At 43.4% G+C, this 20,894-nt stretch overlaps 1 protein-coding gene across 4 annotated transcripts in view; it reads right to left on the bottom strand.

Annotated features, from left to right (window-relative positions):
* LOC148012323 (nudix hydrolase 9-like) overlaps positions 1-20,894 on the bottom strand; it is a 111,227-nt gene that overhangs the window by 42,388 nt on the left and 47,945 nt on the right. For all 4 annotated transcript variants that reach the window (XM_087668826.1, XM_087668823.1, XM_087668825.1 and 1 more), the window contains exons 2-4: positions 11,985-12,059; positions 11,834-11,890; positions 11,598-11,683 (exon numbers count right to left, since the gene is read on the bottom strand). In XM_087668826.1, coding sequence (XP_087524952.1) covers positions 11,598-11,683; positions 11,834-11,890; positions 11,985-12,059 — 218 coding nt within the window. The remainder of the gene's footprint in view (positions 1-11,597; positions 11,684-11,833; positions 11,891-11,984; positions 12,060-20,894) is intronic.

Below are 20,894 nucleotides of genomic sequence, written 5' to 3'. Positions count from 1 at the left end.
AACTCTACACTCCCTCTCTCACTCTCTCTACTGCTAGTAAGCACTACATGTCTCAATCCTCGAGCCTCTCTGAGCTCAAAAAACTGGTATCAGAGCGGCAAGGAGTGTACACTTCTCGAACGAAGCAGTTGGCAGGTGCAGGAGAGTCACAGGGCCATGTGCAGGAGAGGCAATCGACAAGTGTAGAAGAGGCAGTTGACTAGTTCAGACTGCACAGCGGGTAAGTCAAACGAGCTAGCGACGACCAACGTGATGCAAACTTGACTAGAGGCGTGGACAGTCAACGACCAGTCAAGCGGGGGAGCAGGTGTACAGCAGCATGCGACACAACTGTGTGACGACCAGTTGGCGGACAACGACCAGGCGTAGGCATGGACAGTCGACCGCACGAGACTGCAACTGATGAGATAGCGGGACCAACGAGCAACTTCACAGGCGACCAAGCAGCGACCTACATGGCGGGTCAATGGACCCCCCTCCCCCCCGTCACATTCCTTTTTTTTTAAACAAAAAAGGGAAAATCACTTTTCTATTTTACTCCTCTTTCTTGACGAGGGTTCACACACGCAAGCACAGTATGCAGATTTGTGCAAATTTAGGCCCAGAAACTTAGGGCTTTTCTAGATTGAGTGTTGTTCATGCAAAATTGAGACATCTGCGTCAGAAATTGCAGACATTGTGCGCGTAATCGTGAGTGGTTCTCTGACTATACAGGGGGTCGACATGGTGTTGTCCATCTTGGGGACAACTATGCATGTGACATTGCAGGTATTAGCAGTGTGCAGTTGCAGTTTCAGCATGGTTTTGTCTTCACATTTTAGCATGTACGGCATGTACCTCAGCTCAAAAAGAGCTTGATTAGCACAGGGCAGCTAGATGACGATGGATTTCATACCAGCTTTGGTGATGGAAAATGGAAGATCTGTAAGGGATCTAGAGTAATTGCCAGAGGTTGTAAAAGTGATACCTTGTATCCTCTCCATGTATCTAGTGTGAGCGATCATGTTGCCGTGACCGAGCAGCCAAGTGTTTCTTTGTGACATGGCCGGTTGGGACACATGAGTCAAACTGGAATGAAAGTGCTCTCTTGTTTGGGTTACTTGCCTTGTCTTCATTATGCTGATTTTGAGCATTGTGATCATTGTGTTTATGGTAAACATGCACAGGCGTCTCATAAGAAGTCTCTTTCGCTGAAATCTTCTCCTCTAGAGTTAGTACATTCTGATGTATGTCAAATGCCAGGGTTATCTTTAGGGGGAAAGAAATACTTTGTCACCTTTGTCGACTATGCTACACGGAAGGTATGGGTTTACCCTATTCGTAGCAAGGATGAAGTGCTTGACAAGTTTAAAAAATTCTTGACATTGGTTAAGAATCAAACTGATAAGACACTTAAGTGTCTTCGCTCTGACAATGGTGGGAAATATGTGTCCAAGGCCTTTCAAGCATTTTGTGACAGCAAAGGGATAAAGAGGGAGCTCACTGCCCCTCATAATTCACTCCAAAATGGAGTTGCAGAGCGTACGAATCGGACCATATAGGATAAGGTACGTACGATGTTGTCTCGTCCTGCACTAACCCATGGTTTTTGGGTAGAGGCTGTTATGACAGCATTACACTTGATTAATTGGTCACCAAACAAATCTTTGGGGAGGAGAGTTTCCCAAGAAGTGTGGTCGGGCAAGCCACCTTCATATGCTCACCTAAAAGTGTTTGCCTATGAGGCTTTTGTGCACATTCGTAAAGAAAAACGCAGCAAACTTGAGCCAAAGTCCTGTAAATGCATATTTCCAGGATATGGTGACGAGGGTGAAATGGGATATAGATTATGGGATCCCGAGAAAAGGAAATTAGTACACAGCAATGATGTTATCTTTGGAGAAGATCGCATGCATAAACAGCCCGAAAACACTGAGAAGGTCCATAGGGTTGTATTCCGGGAAAAAATACATTTTGTACAGCAAAATGTCCCCGCTGTACAGCAGCAAATACCTGCTGTAAATGACCTGTAAATGAAGAAAATAATGCTAGAAATGATCAGCCAGCTATTGCCCATGATAATGAGCCACTACACGTGCAAGAACAGCCAGGACAGCAAGCTGTTAATGCTGATTTACAAGCTGAAATGCCAAGACAACAACCTAAAAATGCTCAACAGCCAACAAACAATGATCATTGGGTGAGGAGATCGTCTAGGGCTACTAAACAACTTGATAGATTCATTCCTAGTGTAAACAATGTGGCTGATTATGTCATGTTGACAGACTGTGGTAAACCGTCTTGCTTCAAGGAAGCAATGGACAGACAGGACAGCAAGAAATGATATAAAGCCATGTTGTCACTTCTGGTTCCTTGCCAAAGTACAATGCAAGATTGGTTGCAAAGGGATACAAGCAAGAACATGGAGTTGACTTTGATGAGATCTTCTCTCCTATAGTCAAGATGACTACATTGAGAACCATTTTGGGCTTGGTTGCAGCTGAAGATATGGAGCTCATACAGATGGATGTAAAGACTACATTCTTACATGGTGATCTGCATGAAGACATATATATGTAGCAGCCTGAAGGGTTTGTGGCAAAAGGGAAAGAGAAGATGGTATGTAAACTCAAAAGGAGTTTGTATGGGCTGAAACAAGCACCAAGAGAATGGTATCATAAGCTTGATACATTTATGCAGCCTCAAGGTTTTCATAGAAGTCAAGTGGATCATTGCCTGTACACCAAGAAGGCAGCAAAAGGCAGCCTCATTATCTTGGTTTTATATGTTGATGACATGCTAATTGCTAGCAGGGATACTCATGCCTTGGACTCACTGAAGCAAAGTCTTCATGGCAGTTTTGACATGAAGGATCTTGGTGAAACAAACCACATTCTTGGCATGCGAATACTCAGAGATACGTTAAAAGGATTACTCTATCCATCTTAGCATGAGTATATCTCCAAGGTTTTGCAGCGTTTCAATATGGAGGGGGGGAAAATAATTGGGGTTCCATTGCCTCCATATGTGAAACTCAGTGCAGAGGACAGCCCTACATCTGATGATGAGAAGGCTGAAATGGCCAAGATATCATATGCTTCAGCTGTTGGCAGTTTGATGTATGCTATGGTTGCTACACGTCCTGACATTGCCTTTGCAGTGGGAGTGGTTAGCAGATACATGGCTAACCCTGGTAAAAAGCATTGAGAAGCAGTGAAAGATATTATGAGATACCTCAAAGGCACAAAGGATTTGTGCATCTGCTTTGGAAAGCAGAAGGCATCTATTGTTGGCTTTACGGATGCAGACTGCTGGTCATGTTTACCTTCATATGAGGAGCAGTCTCTTGGATCTCCAGGCTACAAAAGTGTGTTGCATTGTCTACTACAGAGACAGAGTATGTGGCTGCCACTGAGGCATACAAGGAGGCTTTATAGCTTTCACGTCTAGCGGGAGAGCTTGATATTACAGAGTTACCTGTTCTCCATTGTGATAGTTAGAGTGCTATCATGCTAGCATGGAATCCCGTCTTTCATGCAAAGACAAAGCATATATAGGTGAAGTACCACTTCATTAGAGATGTACTTGACAGCAAGAGCATTGAACTTGTCAAAGTGCATACAAATGATAATCTTGCAGACCTTCTCACGAAGGGTCTTCTAGCAAAGCGGTTTGCTCATTGCTGACAGATGATGGGAGTTGGATAGATATATGTCTTTCAACTTTGTATGTACCTAGACTTAGTTAATTCTTTTCTCCTCTTAAGGCACATTGCCTTTAGGTGGGAGGTTGTTGGGAATAAAGGGCCATCGTGCCTTTTACATGTGCTCGGGTGTGAATACACCCTTAGCACATTTGTACTTTTATATATATATCTATCTAAAAACCTAAAGAGCTACACACTCAATTGTACCCACAAGTCGTGCTCACACTCTCTCAACTCTGCACTCCCTCTCTTACTCTCTTTGTTACTGCTAGTAAGCACTGCGTGTCTCGATTCTCGTGCCTCTGAGCTCAACAGGGTAGATGCCCACACTCTTGCACTCCACATGCAAGTGCTCGAGAAAAACTCTTGCCCAAAGCTATAGCTGAAGTGTCGGGCAAAAAGAACATGGAGGCCACCCTGCAAGAGATGCTAAAGGTCTTAACTTGCAAATACAGAGCTTCTAAAAAGAACTTGAGTACCTTATGTTTGGGCTTGTGGTTGCCTAATATGCCACTAAGATGATACTCGTTCTTTGTGGCGAGCCTAAAGATGGCTTCCATGTCACAAATGGGGAGTAGAGAGGGGGGCCTCTAATGCACCATCCATCGGGAGGTGTAGCTGTTGCTACACGCATTGGGGGGGTGAGATTGTAGGTATGTCCTTCCAATTCAAACTGAGGGCTATGGTGTAATTGTTGAAGGATAGATTCAGCCTCAGGGTGGACTGGGGTGCTCTACCAACTATCTGTCCTCCTCTAGAGCACCCTCACTCTCCAACATAAAACTTGTCCAACCACTCCAAAAGGGTACCACCCAACTGCTTGTAACCCCAAGAGAACTCCAATGAACCATCTCGCCTATGGAAGGCAGGGTCCCTCCAAGCATCTCTTGGATACCATTGTAAGGAGGACCTCCCATGCCTCCTACTCCTCTGCTATGCCTTGGAACTCTCTATCATGGCCTTGCTGAACCTCTAGGATCTCTAGGTTGTTGCAATCATCTCCACAATCCAAGAGTTGATCTCGGGAGCCCTGCAGCAACCCCCATCCAAAAACTGGTGCATGCGCAAGCATAGATGTTGAGGTCCCCTAGACGTGAGTCCCCCACATCAAGTCTAACCCATAGCACCCTTTGTGCCCCAATCATCCCATGGTCTCCCATGTAGGCCAACAAACTCAGACCAATAGAGGTGCAGACACCCCCCTTCCTATCATGGGCACCAATGGAGTGCTCCCAATAGGTGTGTGATCTCCCTAGAAGTACCTTCCCTACCCTCCTAGCCTGGGCTAAGGAAAGCTCATGCTCGTGTGAAGAAGTAAAATATCAGTCCATCCCCAACATGGTCTAGCTGTAGCTCTTGACGAACAATCAATTTCCTAGAATCATGTGCCCCACCATAATGGAGGTTCAAGTTCCAAGATGCAAGATGTAGACTTGTGGAAAGGCTAGTAGTTTCCAAATAGGCTCTTGTTCAGCATGGACGAGCTATAGAGGAAAAGAAACTGTGGGGCTTGCACATTTGTTTTGTTAGAGGCCTAGAGGGTGAACACCATTCCCCCATGGTATACCTCTGACATATAAGGGGGGTAATAGACGCTCTTGTTGCACAACCAGGGTATCCATAGGCCATGTTGAGCGACGGGACTTTGTCATCTGATAGAATAGTGCAGTCTAGGCAACTGGCCACTCAATCATATCCATCAGTAAGATCCACTAGGTGGGGGGGCTCAAAAGATGATGCCTAGGCATGGGACTTCAGCCCTGCAACCGCCAATTGATGTTGCTGCCCCTCAATTTACAGACCACAAAGATCCCCACCTCTAGGGAAGCGAAAACTCTGTCTATCCCTCTACTCTCATGTATGACCATAGGGCATAGCAGAAGAACTCCTGTGTCATAAGCTGTGCTTGGTAGGGGAAAGTGTGAGGAACTAGCATAGCTGCAAAACTGGTGGCAATGTGTAGGGGGAAGGTAGGCTATGGATGAGGTGAGCTAATAGGGCTATGGGAGTGGTCGCCTCCTATGGGGAAAGGCTATGGCTAGGGGGGTTAAGGTCAGTGAGGGACCATGTGGAAGGGAGGAAGGGGCGGGGGGGAGAGGGTAGGGGAAGCCCTACTCTCCTGCGGGGAGGGGCCCTTTGGCGAGGACCTAACTCCCAGCCCCGTGCCCTTTGCTCGCAATGTGACTGCAATGTCCGCCTTGTCTCCTCCCCCTCTGATGCCACTAAACCCTTGTGACTCCCTCATCATCCACCTACACATCCGCCTATTGAGTCGCCCTCGCACCAAAGCGAGTACACTCCATGACCTTATTAGATTGCTGGTCATTTACATCCCAAATAATTAGCGATATAGGATACAATTTGGCTACCCTCAATCAATCATTATCCCAGGTTGATCATTGGATAGTAAGTAGGGATCTCAATTTGGTGGAGGCCAAGGAGAACAAGAGGGGAGAATGCATAGAGATAATTAGAGAAGGAGAGCAAGTTGCTTGGGAGGAGTTCATCTTACATATTAGAGGATAGGAGCCTTGGTTCACAACAATGTTTGGTAAATCCACAGGCTCACTTCAATTCTCCAAGAGAGATAGGGCATGAGGAGCCATGATCTTTCTTCAAATTAATAGGTTTACTACGGATGAGTATGCTTGTGGCAAAAATAGCATAGCTGGCATCATTTCTGGCACTACTCTCTCAAATCATTCAAGGGTTCAATTAATTCTCCTCAAGAGACCCCTTTCTAGACAACCTGTACTATGATGATGATCCCAGAGAGCCCATCACACATATTTGGGGGTCTAGATAATGGTCACATTGCTGAGCAACAGAGATTTGGATGAGAGTCTCCAAGAAATCAGTTCCTTCTTCAAATAGGAATGATAACCATAACCATAATGACAAGGAGAGAATGGCATGATGATGAGCATAGTACACTAGGGTTTGCAAAGAAAATACTGAGAGGATACAAACACAAGTAACCGGACATGGACTCAAACAAGAATGCAAAAAATAAAAGAAGAAGGTAGTAATGAATGAATGATGTAATACTGATAAAGGGAGCTCAAGGAGCAGAGACTATCCAGCAATCACCATCTCTCATGGGAGTGGACCAAAGGAGTGTCAAAGAGTGTCATCCTCCCAGAACCAACCTTGAGTGCAGCAAACCACCAATGCTAGAGTAGAAATCTGATACAGAGAGCTAAAGACAGCAGAACAGCAGGCCAGATGTCAAAACAAAACAATCTCTTTGGCTAGAACAACCCAACCCAGCAGCGTACAACCTAGGGCAATTTTTTACGTAGTGTGGAAGTTGGCATCCCAAATGCAGTCACTAAGTTATTTGAGAAGCACATAAGATAGGTGAACCTCTTATCTATATTTCAATTTTAGATTGTACACCTAGATGGGAAAAATAATGTAGTGGCTGATTCACTGTCTTGTATGCCTCAAATTTCAGCTATCAATATGGTATATCACACTAAATTGGATACTATAAAATATCAGTATGCTGCTGTTTTTGTTTGTTTTTCAGAGAAAAGAAAAATTTATATTAACACACCTCAAAACAAAGTGTCCCAAGGCAAAAAACCAAGTACAAAGCATCCCTATAAGGGACTTCTATAACAAGAATTATATAACAAGGGGATGCCTATTACAAAGCTTGAGTGAATAGCCACTCCGGAGGTCTACAATGCCAAACTATGTGGGTCTAGAAGAGGAAAAAAGTGCCAAAATCCCATGTCTCGAGAAAAGCATCTCTCCTGTTCCTCATAGTCTCCGAACTGCCCTATATTCTCTCCCATCTCCCATGAAGAGTATGCACAGTCTCTACCCAAATCCTAGAGAGAGTCTCTGCAGTAGATATGTCCAAAATATCAATAGCCTCGCTACATCTTGCTGTCCATCTGTACCAAGCAATAATGCTAGCTCTGAGCTCCCATATGTGACAATGCTCCTGAATCCATACTGTCTGTGAGAAATCTGGCATGAAAGTTCTGCTCACAAGCTGCCCCGAGATGAGATAAGCTTGACGCCCCCGTGCATCCTCATACCCACAAGTTGGGCCTTTGTCAATGACCCATGCAACTGTCCCCCACGTAGCAATCACAGAATCTGTACTACCATGAAACACCATCCTAAGGGCTCTCCTCTAGACCTCCTGAACCCGTGAGCAATCCCATAAGCAATGCCTCTGAGTCTCCTCATGTTCCCCACATCTAGCACAAGGAATAGTGTCTCTTACTGATGCATGCCAAGGACTAATAGACATAGACGATGCCAGAGCTCCAAACAACCTTGCTAGACTCTAGCTACGACTCACAGCTAGGAGAGACACACAGAGAAAGGCACATAAAGACATGTCTACTAGCAGGGCAGTAGAACTTCCAACTATAGAACAAATTCAGCACTTCAATAGAAACATTGAACACAAAAAAGTATAGCTCCTGTGCAATTACAAAAATTTCACCCACACACCAAGATAGATTGGCCTAAAAACCATGCGCCCTTATGACTTTTCTTTTAACTTTATCCCATGGACATTTGACACAAAAGATAGAACTTGGAATCCTTCAAATCTAGCAGTATGTGTGCCACTACCAGCAGGGAAACCATCGATCTTTGCACCATAACACAGAACACGATTCTAGAAGTGCCTGGACAGCACTCTATATCAGCACAACCAGCAGTGTGATTGTGTCACTACCAACATGGGCAACCATCGATCTTTGCACAACAGCCCCAAAACATGATCTCGAATGTGCCAGGACAGCACTGTGTCAATCCAGCCAGCAGTGTGCAGCCCAAATCTGATGCCTCATGACTTACAGCAGTTCACATGCAGCCAATCTTCTCTCAGACTGATAAAGCAGCCTTCACAATGGCCAAGAAAGCCCCGCCCACAGCCAAGATAGCCACAAACTTCCATCATAATCAGGAAACAACCACAACTGCTGTCAACACATCATATACTGTCAACTTAGCCTCGACTGCTTCCAGGACAGCCTCATCAGCATCCACACAGCTTCCCTTCAGCCAGGACAGCCTTGACCTTATTTGGACAGACATGTCTTCTTGCAGAACTCCCACAATTTGCTCCTAGCTTTGCACAAAGTACAGCCACAACTATCCCGTCTTTAGAGACTAGACTTGCTCAAAATAATTCTAGCTTTTCTTTCATATAAAACTAAGAACATAACAGTAAAAGCTACACATAGATTTACATGAGCTCAGTATTTAAATTATCAATTTTTAAAGGATTAAAATTAAAATTCAAAAATCAAATAAAAAATTATTCTTAATCAGATAAATGTGATCCACATGCTGCCAGTAACCATCCGATGCCATATTGCCAAATCATCATTCTGAGAACCAGGTCATGTTCACAATTAGATGCATCTTGGAATCCTCTTTCCGCCAATTTACATATGGACTAAAAATCTCATTCGTGGTCCAACCTTGACTCCCGATACTTCATTGTTACATCATGTACACCTTTTATCTTGTTACCCTCTTCTATTACAAGTTTGGGTTATACCCTGACACATTATGTTTAGGAGATAGTACACAGTCAAATGACTTGCAAAATTACTTAGGGTTGTAACACATGTTGCTAGAGCAAAGATAGATGCAATGAGATAAGGTAGGCCAGAATACAAATATTGTGCGTGTTCCTAGTGAACTCAGACTGGTGACAAATTTAATAGAGACTTCTCAAACACTCTAGACTAGGAGTGCAGAGACTGAGAGAGCTAATGGATCCATAGTGGAGGGCCCTCATGAGATTGGACAGGTGGCTACAATGCGCTACAGACCCCTCACTTACTAGAGAGAGAAAGAGATGGTTTGGGAGAGTACCAAGAGGATGGTCACTAAGAGCATGAGCACACATTTGATAGCTACTTTCGCGGAGGAGGAGCTTGCAAAGGCACTTGTAAACTTGCCTTCAAGCAAGTGCCTAGGGTATATGGATTGGACAAGGCTTTCTTCTTGAGTTATTGGGGCATTCTCAACACATGCCTTATCATAGCTCTCCAGGAGATCATGGTATCAGGAGACATGCCAAACAGGCTATCCAAGGGATTGATCCACCTCATTCCCAAGGATAGCAGATACAAATTCAAAACCACACAATTAAGACCAATCACATTGCTTGGAACTGCTAATAAAATTGTTGCAAATGTGATTAGCCAGCCAGCAGAGAGAGGATTTTCACTTTTGAAATGGAGGACAACTGACTTATGAGAGAACACTTGGAGTAGATAGAGTTCACAAGATGCTCCCAACAAAGGATTAGAGTAGTGGCACACTATGATGGAAGATGGTACATTGACCCAGACCCAATAACATGCATGATGGTGAAATGGAGACATTGGACCGACTAGAGGAGGAACCTACTAGAGGAGAGACCCATTTCTCAATAGACCTTGCAATGTAGCCTTCTTTGGCTACACCAATAGGTTAAGGACAAGGATTCAAATGAGTAGGATCTAAGGAGAGCCAGTTGCTACTCAGCATAGCACAGACAAGTTATCTCAACACCCATTTTTATAGAATTTTGGTGGAGATTGGAGGATAGCTTCAAACCCAGGAAGATGTCTCCCTTCCCATGGCTTGTAGCCCATAGGAGTGTGGCAACTAGCACCTAACTCAAATATATGGCATGGCTCTTGTAGCATGTGCAAGATGTGGAAGGAGAGAGAAGACCAAGAACACTTTCTCCAATTAGCACCACATATGTCTAGCATTACAGCCCACCAGATCGATGGTTCACTCGACTGTTGCATTTTGATGTACTTAGTCCCTCACAATGCCTTTTTTGTCCTTTGTATTTTACCTCCGGGATTTCTCCCAAGGTGCTATCAACAGATTTTTCTTTTCTTGGAAAGAACAAAAGAGGCTAGTGAAGATGCTTGGTGAGACATGTCAGCCTCCTCATGCTGGAGAAGATGCTACAATAAAGGTACAATAGAATAATTATATTCTGTTTAGAATTTCTTTCATCTTTCATCACTCCATAAAGAATATTTCATTGATCCAAATTTTTGAAACTCTTCTACATACATTCTTTTGGTTCTCATTACATAAAGAACATACTTTATTGCAACTTGCATTGTATGAAATGATCCAATCCTACAATCTATCTCCACCTTTAAACACAAAAACCAGCTAAAATGGTTCAATTATACTCCCAATCAAGTTCCAAAGAGGCCTATAATGATGATCTAGGACATATATTGTTTGAGCTTTAAGGAATAGCCTTTCTTGGTTCTGCAACAACAGCGAGAGGAAGATCAAAAACTGTGTTGATCCAATACAAACTCTCTAGTCCTTCAACATCAGTGCTATCCATCCATTTGATGTGACTCGTGAGAAAGAGCTTCTTCACAGTTAATGACCAATTTTATAGCAAAAGGACACAAAAGTATGGAACCTTTAAATGTCACAAGATCCAATCCTCAACATAAATGGTCCCCTTTCCAAACATATTCATGCAGGATTTGTGTACAAGCCGCTAACATTTTGGTCCAAGGTTGCTATCCCTTAGTAAATTTCTGCAACAAGCCAATTTGTAAGCCAAAACATGATAATGAAAGTTAAGAACATCCAGTCCAACATGAGATTTTGAACGGGCAGCCTTTCTCACAGCCAAAAGTCTAACACCTTTCTTGTGTCTCTCAGTTTTCTACTAGAACTCAATTGCTATAGACATACAGCTTAGTCCCCATGATCTGTGGTAGGAAAAACTGTATCTATGCATGACAAGATTGTAATATTCTCAATTGAACATGCAGCAGCCATGTAGACAGCTTCTATTGTGACCACATTTGACCTTCCATTTATCCAAGCCCCAGCTTGAAATCTGTTTGAGGGTGACACACACACATAAAAGTCTTCAAGTACATATACTAACTTGTAGTCAGTGAGGCCAAGGCAAAGACAGATGTTGACTGTGTCACTTTCGTTGCTGCCCATATCAAGGGTTTCATATCCTCCATACTGCACAAAGCCATCAGTCTTCAGATTAAGGCTGTAATCCTGAACCACTAGAACAGTTAACTGCTCAACCAAAGCCATAAGCTTTATTCTGCTTGCACTCATGTGTCCAAATACAATTTTGCAAATAGTTTGAAATTAAATGTCTCATACTCGAAACTTGGTAGCATTGAATAAAGATGGGTTTGCTGCCAAACGGTCCTCCCATATCTGTGAAGAATTATTGAATGAGTCCATTACTGCCAATAACAACAAAAAGGTTGGAAAACATATACCTTCTGACACAATCTGAGAACACACTAACTTTTCCAATGGCTTGTTCAAGCTCTGGAACAGGATGAGGAACTCTATCATACTTAGAGGCAAAATCGACTCTCAGCTGCACAAATAGAAGCAGCAAACAAAAAACATGAGAAGGCAATACGCTTGAACATGTTTATTTTATAAACCTATCACTTTACTTGAGATTTAAATATCATAACAGATCGCACAACATATGTACAATTTGTAACCTCATTAATTGGTTTTTCATACGCCACTGCATAAGCAATTTGACTTCACCAATATAAGGCTAATTCACCAACAATCATACTTACACAAGGTTCCCTTAAGAACAATTTTCACTATAAAACAGTTCCCTGCTGCTCGATATGATTGGAACTAGACATTATTACAAGACTTGAGGATTCAGTTGCTTAGCTTAAACTGATCCAGGACATTATGTTCTGACCAATTTATTTTAGGAATGACACACTGGAATGTCAGCTAGGCGGAGTCTTTATGGGTACACCAAATATGCGACCAAGAAAATCAAGTCCTTATGGGAGAGAGTTCAACTGGTGCAGGATCCAGATCTCTATGCAACCCAATACATTGATTCAGTTGCAAACTACCAAGGAAGCAGACCCATTCTACAGCTCCATAATGCAGTTGCTAACAGCCTGAGCAGTGAACTGGGTCAAAGGCAGTTAGAAGTAGACTGGCTTACAAGACTCAAACCACTTCCCATAGACTTTGTTCCTAGAGAAAGCACACATTAGAGTTGTCCATAAACTAGACCCCATTAGTTTGGTAATTTTTAGGTTTCCCTTGCTGCTCAGATGCAAGATGACTAAATCCATGATCCTCAACCACTTTATATTTCTCACTTCCTGACCTATATTGAAAATAAAACCGCTCCCGACTTGCACAAGAACCTTTAGGATGTTGTTCTGACTAGTTTTCCCATCGAATAGTTTGCTATTCAAGAAGTACATTTCCAACCAATCCTCTAGAGTGCTCTTTATACCCTTCCGTGATGATTTCCACATCAATCTCAAAAGAGGGACCACATATGGATTTGCTTTAAAAATAGCTCTTCCTCACCATCCTCAATTTCTTCTACCAAGTTGATGCCTCCCACCTTGCCAACTTATTCTAAGTCTTGAATCTTGTAATTTGCTTTTCATCACAGCAATGAGGTGCTATAATAGCTGAAGCCTCTCTAGTGGCCTCCTCCTATATGCCCAATGTCTCCATCCATCTTCCATACAAGTTTGAGGGTTTGGGTCAAAGTACCAAGCCCTATCACAATGAGCCACAACTCTAATCCTTTGTCGAGAGCATCTTGTGGACTCTAACTGATCTGGATCCTCTCACCTAAGTCTGCCATCCATCTCTACTGAAAAAGTAAACACACTCTCCACTAGTGGCTACCACTGCAAGAAGGATCTCTTCTCTAGTAAGATCCCTATCCATGTCTAATCTCTCACTGTATCATTCCTCCATTCTGTGAGATGTGAGAGGATGCATAGAGATCGAAGCTCGGCTGAGACTACAGTTGATAGTGAAGAGAGTGTGTGAGAGTGAAGACATGACTCCCAATGCAATAATCAAAGAGTGTAATGTGCAAGTACAAAGTAGTACAACCCTTAAACCTTAGGGTTGCTGAAGTGTGTTCACACCTGAAAGGTATAAAACACGATAAGTGCCTAAACTATGTAACATGGGCACATAAAATAAAAGAGAATAAATCTACGGGGAAAAACCTTTCGTAAGGAGAGTAAAAAGTGCCCCAATGTTCTACCGAGGATCACCAACACTCCTCTACGAGTGTAGGCATGAGTCAAACTCAACAAACCCCCCTGGAGTAAATGGTGATCAATATACAAGGATCATCCACCAAAAGAGATCAAATTTAAAGCATTGCAGAATGCTTCAAATTTGTTACGAGGAAGAGCTTTGGTAAAGATGTATGCCACATTACTAGTGGTAGGACAGTAGACAAGGCTGATATCTCCTGCATGTAGCCTCTCTCTGACAAAGTGATAGTGAATCTCTATGTGTTTCGCGTGTGCATGAAACACTAGGTTCCATGCCACTACAATGGCACTCTAACTGTCAATAAACAAAGGAGTAGGCTCCATGACAGATACATCAAGATCTGCCAACAAGCGTGTAAACTATGTGCATTCAACTGTGGTAGTGAAAGCTACCTTGTATTCACCTTCACATGACGATGTGGCAACCGTGGATTGTTTCTTGCTAAGCCAAGAGATGCAAGATGAGCCAAGAAAGAAACAATTACCACTAGTAGAGAGACGTGAATCAAAATCACGAGCCCAATCTGATTCACTGTAAGCATATAATTGCAATGGTCTCCCCTTGGTATAAAGCCATCCAAGAGTCCTCGTATCCTGCAAGTAACGAAAAACACACTTCATAGCTTGCCAATGTGACATGCATGCCTGGTGCATATATCTACTCAGGGCTAAAACTGCAAACTAAATGTCTGGCCTTATGTTGCATAAGTAAATGACACATCCGACTGCTGGAGTATACATATGGATATCAAACAAATCACTATCACCATGCAAGGACAGCTTGAGTCCAATGTCCATTGGTGTACAAATTGGCTTGCAATCCTTTAAGCCAAACCTCTCAGGAAGTCTACCAATGTATCTAGACTGTGATAATACAATGCCTCTAGCATCATGAATGAACTAAATGCCCAAATAATAGTGCAAAGGCCCTAGGTGAAACATAAAAAAAAATTTGATGCAAACTTTGTTTGAATACTGAAATTTGATCAGCATGTGTCCCTGTGAGTAGAAGATCCTCAACATAAAGACATACCAAGTATTCCGATCCCACAACTGCAAAACCAATGGGCTGATGTACATAGACTTCTTCTTGAAGTTCCCTATGTAAAAATGTAGTCTTAATATCAAGTTGGCGCACAGTCCAACCATAATGGGCAGCCACAGTCCAACCATAATGGGCAGCCATAGCAACCATAGACCAAATGGTACTCATGCAGGATGTAGAGGCAAATGTCTCCCCATAGTCAATGCCTTTCTTTTGTGCGTAGCCTTTGGCCACTAGCCTGGCCTTATACTTGTCAATGGATCCATCTGCATTCCTTTTCAGCTTATAGACCCACTTTGTACCAATGGCTTTCTTCCCAACAGGCAAGGTCACTGAATCCCATGCTTGATTCTTTATAAAAGAATCAAACTCAACTTGCATTGTTGCCATCCAATGCACACTATGTTGTATATCCTCAAAACATTTACACTCCTCATCATCAAGTTTATATGCTGCCATAACAAACTCCATTGTATATGCACCATCATCCAGACGAGCTTATCTTCTAGTACGACCAGCAATAGGAGCATCCAAATGACTATCTTTCATAGTTTGCAAGTACCATCTAGGCATCTACCTAGATTCCTGACTGTGTACAACTCCTGCTGAACTTCAAATTCAGCATCTTGCTAAATATTCAGATCAGCCATAGGCTGATTTTCTGCATTACTCAATGGAGCAACTGGCTGAACATTAAGCTCACTTGTTAAAGCTCCAACTGTATCACCAAAAGAAATGGGCAACAGCCCTTCGATACATCATTGGCAGCCTGATATGTATCAAAACCAGCAAGGGATAATTCTGATTTTTCATCAAAAACCACATCCCTATAGAGACAGGATCATACAATCTATATTCTTTGCTCTCATTGCTATACCCCACAAAAATGCATTTAACAGCCTTGTTGTCCAACTTCTTTCTAAGTACCTTGGAAATGTGAGCATACACAAGACACCCAAAAGTACAAAAATGTCCAACAGAAGGTTTCCGGCCGTTCCGAGCCTCAAAAGGTATGACATTCTTTAATCCTTGGTAGGGCACCTATTCAAAACATGGCAAGCACACATAACTGCTTCCATCCAAATACTATGTGGCAAACTCTTTACTTTCAATATACATCTGATCATCTCCATGAGTGACCGATTCTTCCTCTCTCCAACCCCATTCTGCTCTGGAATATAGGAAATAGTGTACTGATGGACAATGTCTTTCTGCTTCATGTTGGGGGTAAAGGCGCCTCTGCCTAGCCGCCCGTGTATTACTACACTGACAGTCACCGCCACTACACACTGCAACTAGCGGGTGCCCATCACCGTCACTTTATTCTTTATTCTTTTAGTGACAGTTTAAATAAAGGAAGGCCCAGTCACACATTGTGACTGTTGGAGTTCCCATTTCTAGTCTCTCCCTTTCTTACTCTTGCTCTCCCACCATAGCTCTCGAGTCCAACCTTCGATCCGTCGCTCCCTTTCAACTGGTATCAGAGCTTTGCTTTCCGACTCTTGAGCTTGGTTCATGGCATTCTCAGCATCCCATCGACTCCCTACTTGCATTGGGTCTCCTTCCCGGCAGCCATATCTGACTCTTTCGAGCTCCCGTCACTCCCCGGCTTCCCGAGCACCTTCCCGACATTGTTAGACACCTTCACGGCATTACATCAGAGGTATTTGATCATTTTTTTCAGGGTTTACTTCAGTTCTCAGGTCTCACAGGCAAAAACAAGATTGGGGCAGCCACCATTGAAGCTCCCTTGCTTCATATCTCACTTGCCTTTGAACAAGACTTGTTGGAGCTTGTTTGAGGCCTTCCTTGGCTTTAACCGGATCCCTCCGAAGCTTGGCCACCATTTTTTGCAACCCCAGGACCAGCATTTACAGTTGGCGGAATCACGCAGCCCTCCCATATATATCTTCAGCATTGACAGTCACAACAGCAGCTCTCCCCCTCCATTGGCACTTGAAAAGGCTCCATTTCGGGCATATGAACATGCTTTGATGCTTGGTTTTGATGGTTGATGTGTTGGCATAGCATTTGGACTGATTTAACACTGTTTTTTGACTGTCATAACAGTCCACAGGCAGTTTATGACAGTATTACACTGGCATTTGATGCTACAGCTTGTTTGGCATTGTCATTTGATGCCCGGTTGGTCCCATTTGATGCCCGGATGTTAGGGGAATGATGCCTATTGTTTGGCAACCATTTGGAGCTGATTTTGGTGCTGAAATTCTTAGTTTTGAATGGTAAATCACTACTGTACACAGTTGGACTGAAGTCATTTTACTCATGTATACTTATGCCTATGCTTTTCGGGCTATGTTTCGGGCATATATGGTGATGTATTGACACTTGGGGCTCGACATAGAGCTTGGTTTTGATTCAGGATCGTTGGTTGAGCTTGAGCTCGCTTTGCAAAGCATTTGGATACTCCGTCTTGGATGTACTTATGGCATATATGTTGCTTATGTCTAACCTATGCCATTACTATATGCTAGTTACATTGTTTGGAGCCTATTGCTACTGGAGCTCGGTCTTGGCTTGACCTTGGATTCTTGAAGCTTACTTGAGCTATTTATTGGCTTGCCAAAGTTGTATCTTGGGATATACTTGATGTCTTACATGCTTATGGATGCTACATACGAATACTCTACCGCCTACATATTCGGAATGTACTATTGATATATTGTCTTGGACTTATGTCATTGGCACTGTGTCTTGCCTTGGCTTGAGCTCTTGAGCTCGTACATACGGCTTTTGTGCCAGTGGGAGTATTCTTGAATGCTTATCAGACATTGAGCAGGTGGTACTTTTATGCATTGAGTCGTTACATGCTATTGAGCAATTACAGACACTTCAGACTTTGGGACTTCTTACCTTTTGGGATGATACATCATATGTCTTGGTTCACTGTATGCTTATGAGCTAAGTCTCAGTTTTGGATCCGTATCTTTGTGAACTGACACCTACTTGTGTCAAGTTTTAGTAGTGGCAGGAACACTTTGCCCCGTTGCTTGGGGGGTGTGCCTACTCACTTGCAGATGTTTGTATGACATACTTGGGTATTGGATTTATGCTTATCGGCCGTCATATGCTTATGCTATGCCCACATGATGCCGACTTTGGTCTTGGCAGTATCTGATTGCCTTGGGATCCGATTTTGGCACTGTTAGCTCTCTTTTACTAAAATCTGAAATTTATTACAGCAAGCATATATGTATGGACTGACATGGATTTTTCATGCTAAAACACTCTGAAATGATGTACTTTCACTAGTACTTGGTGGGCAGCAGCTTTGCTTCCACTTTCTTCACTATTTTTCCTCGATTTTGGTGATTTTTTGGTCATTTTCTGCAGTAAACAGCAAGCAGTTTTGAACTGTCTACAGTCTTCCAACCTGCATTACGGCGAGTTCATCCACTGATCATGCTATTTTCAACATCATTAAACTTGATGGTACGAATTACTCTTATTGGAAGAGCCACATTTTAGCAGATGTTGGTGCAGAAATCGCAGATCAAACCTTTGAGGTTAAGCGGGCATCCGCCTGCAACTATGCCAGATGAGGAATGACTTGAGCTTGATGAGTTATGCAAGTCCACTATTGTATTGTCTCTCACAGAACAGGTTCACTATAATATCTTTGAGGAAGAACAGAGTGCATGGCAGTTATGGGAAAAGATCAAAAATCTCTATGACAAGAAAAGTCCAGCGAGTTAGATGTATTGGCTGAAGCAGCTTATGGATCTACGCATGAAGGAGAATGTGAATATGTCTGCTCACTTGAGCCAGTTCCATGCTATACTCAAGAACTTGACTTCGCAGGACATCACTTTTGCAGAGGATGCCACTCCTCTTTTCTTGCTTGATACTCTTAATGAGTCATGGGATGTATTCCGCACTGCATTATGTGCCTCTACTGCTACCTTGAAATTATCTGATGTTGAGAGTGCTCTTCTGCAAGAAGAGGTTAACCGTAAGAATTTGGATGCCTCTCGTGTGTCTCATGCTATGACAGTTAGAGGCAGGAATGATGGATATGGAAAGCATGGCAGTGTTAGTGGCCATGGACGGGATTCTCAGAAATCTCGGTCCAAGTCTCGTGGGAAGTCACGTAGCAAATCCCGTGGCAGAAATGCAGATGTTACTTATCACCATTGTGGAAAAAAGAGCCATATTAGGCCACAATGCCATGAATTGCGCAATGAAAGGCGCAAAGATAAGAGGAAAGACAAAGTGCAGGATAAGTCTTCTGATTACAGCATAGTACCTGCAAAGTCCAGTGTTAAAATTGAAGAGATCAATGTTATGCAGCTTGAGAATGTTGATGATGATGATTATATCCTAGCAGCCTCTTCTAGTGCTTCGCAGATGACAAAGATACACTCTATGTATGCACAGTGTTGGCTCTTGGACTCAGGTGCGTCCTTTCATGTGACACCTTGCCGAGAGTGGTTTCATTCATATTGTACTGTTTCGGGTTCTGTGCGCTTGGGTGATAACAGCTCTCTTGATATTGTGGGCATTGGTGATGTTAGGCTGCAGTTTCCTTCTAGCAGCAATTTTGTTATGCAAGATGTACATCATGTACCTGCTTTGACACGCAGTCTCATGTCAGCTGGGACAGCTTGATGGCGAAGGATATCATGTATGTTTTGGAGACTCTGCATGGAAGATCACTCGTGGCAGGCTTGTGATTGCGAGAGGTGCCAAGACTGGCAATCTCTACCCCTTGATTGTATCAGCTTCTTCCATTGATCATGTTTTGTATGTGGGTTCTACCCCACATTTATCTCTTTGGCATGCCCGTTTGGGCCATATGTCTTTGAAGGAAATGAAAATGCTTTCTGGTTTGCAGTACTTATCGCCCCTTGATTATGCATGTTTTGATTCATGTGAGCATTGTCTTTATGGCAGGCAGACTAGGTCTACGCATAAGAAGTCTGGTAGGCCACGCATGAGTGAGCCCTTGGCATTGGTACATTCGGATGTCTGTGGGCCCATGCCTTGTCAGTCTATGGGTGGTGCGAAGTATTTTGTTACGTTCATAGATGATTTTTCACGAAAAGTTTGGGCTTATCCCATTAAGCTGAAATCCGATGTCTTGGCTGTGTTTCAGAGATGGCTTGCATTGGTTGAGAACCAGTCTGGGTATAGGCTAAAATGCCTAAGAATAGATAATGGGGGTGAGTATGTCTCACGTGCTTTTAAGCAATTATGTGATGAGAGGGGTATTAAGCATCAGTTGACCGCCCCCTACACCCCTCCCCCCCCCCCCCAGAATGGTTTGCGTGAGCGGATGAATAGAACCATCCAGGAGCGTGTACGCAGTATGCTTAGCCATGCAGGCCTACCACAGAGCTTTTGGGCTGAGGCAGTTAGTACAGTTGTGCATGTCATAAACAGATCACCCTCTAGTGGTTTGGATTTCCAGGTTGCAGAGGAGGTATGGACTGGAAAACCTCCCTCTTATGTGCATCTCCGTGTCTTTGGATGTGAGGCATTTTGCCATGTGCCCAGGGACAAGAGAAGTAAGCTGGATCCCAAGAGTATCAAATGCATTTTCCTTGGTTATGGAAATATAGGCGAGATGGGTTACCGTCTCTGGTATCCGTAGGCGCGGAAGTCATCCGCAGTCATGATGTAGTCTTCCATGAAGACAAAATGCATAGGCAGCCTAAGAGAGTTGTTGAGATCCACAGGGTCATATTTCAGGAGAAGTCGAGATCTCCCGCACAGCCAGTTGGACAGCCTACAGCTGCAGCAGATGCTCATAGTCAGGGTGTTGGACAGGCAGTTGGGCAGGCAGCAAAGCCTGCCGTGAGATGATCTACTAGAGACAGACGTCCACCTGATAGGTTTCAGCCCTCGATGCATTATGTCTTAGTTACAGATGTAGGAGAGCCTTTCACCTATGATGAGGCTATACGCAAGGGTGACAGTCACTCCTGGGAGAGGGCTATGCAGTCTGAGATAGACTCCCTACATAAGAATGACACTTGGGATTTGGTTTCCTTGCCTACGGGCAAAAAGGCTTTGCCATGCAAGTGGGTGTACAAGCTAAAAAGTACCCTTGGACACCCCAAGCCGG

Source organism: Lygodium microphyllum, chromosome 27 (genome assembly GCF_053477565.2).
Source record: "Lygodium microphyllum isolate KBCC chromosome 27, Lygodium_microphyllum_v1.1.10, whole genome shotgun sequence".
Taxonomy (NCBI): Eukaryota; Viridiplantae; Streptophyta; class Polypodiopsida; order Schizaeales; family Lygodiaceae; genus Lygodium; species Lygodium microphyllum.
The sequence above is the reverse complement of the archived record's forward strand: the minus strand, read 5'-3'. Positions and strand labels throughout refer to the sequence as shown.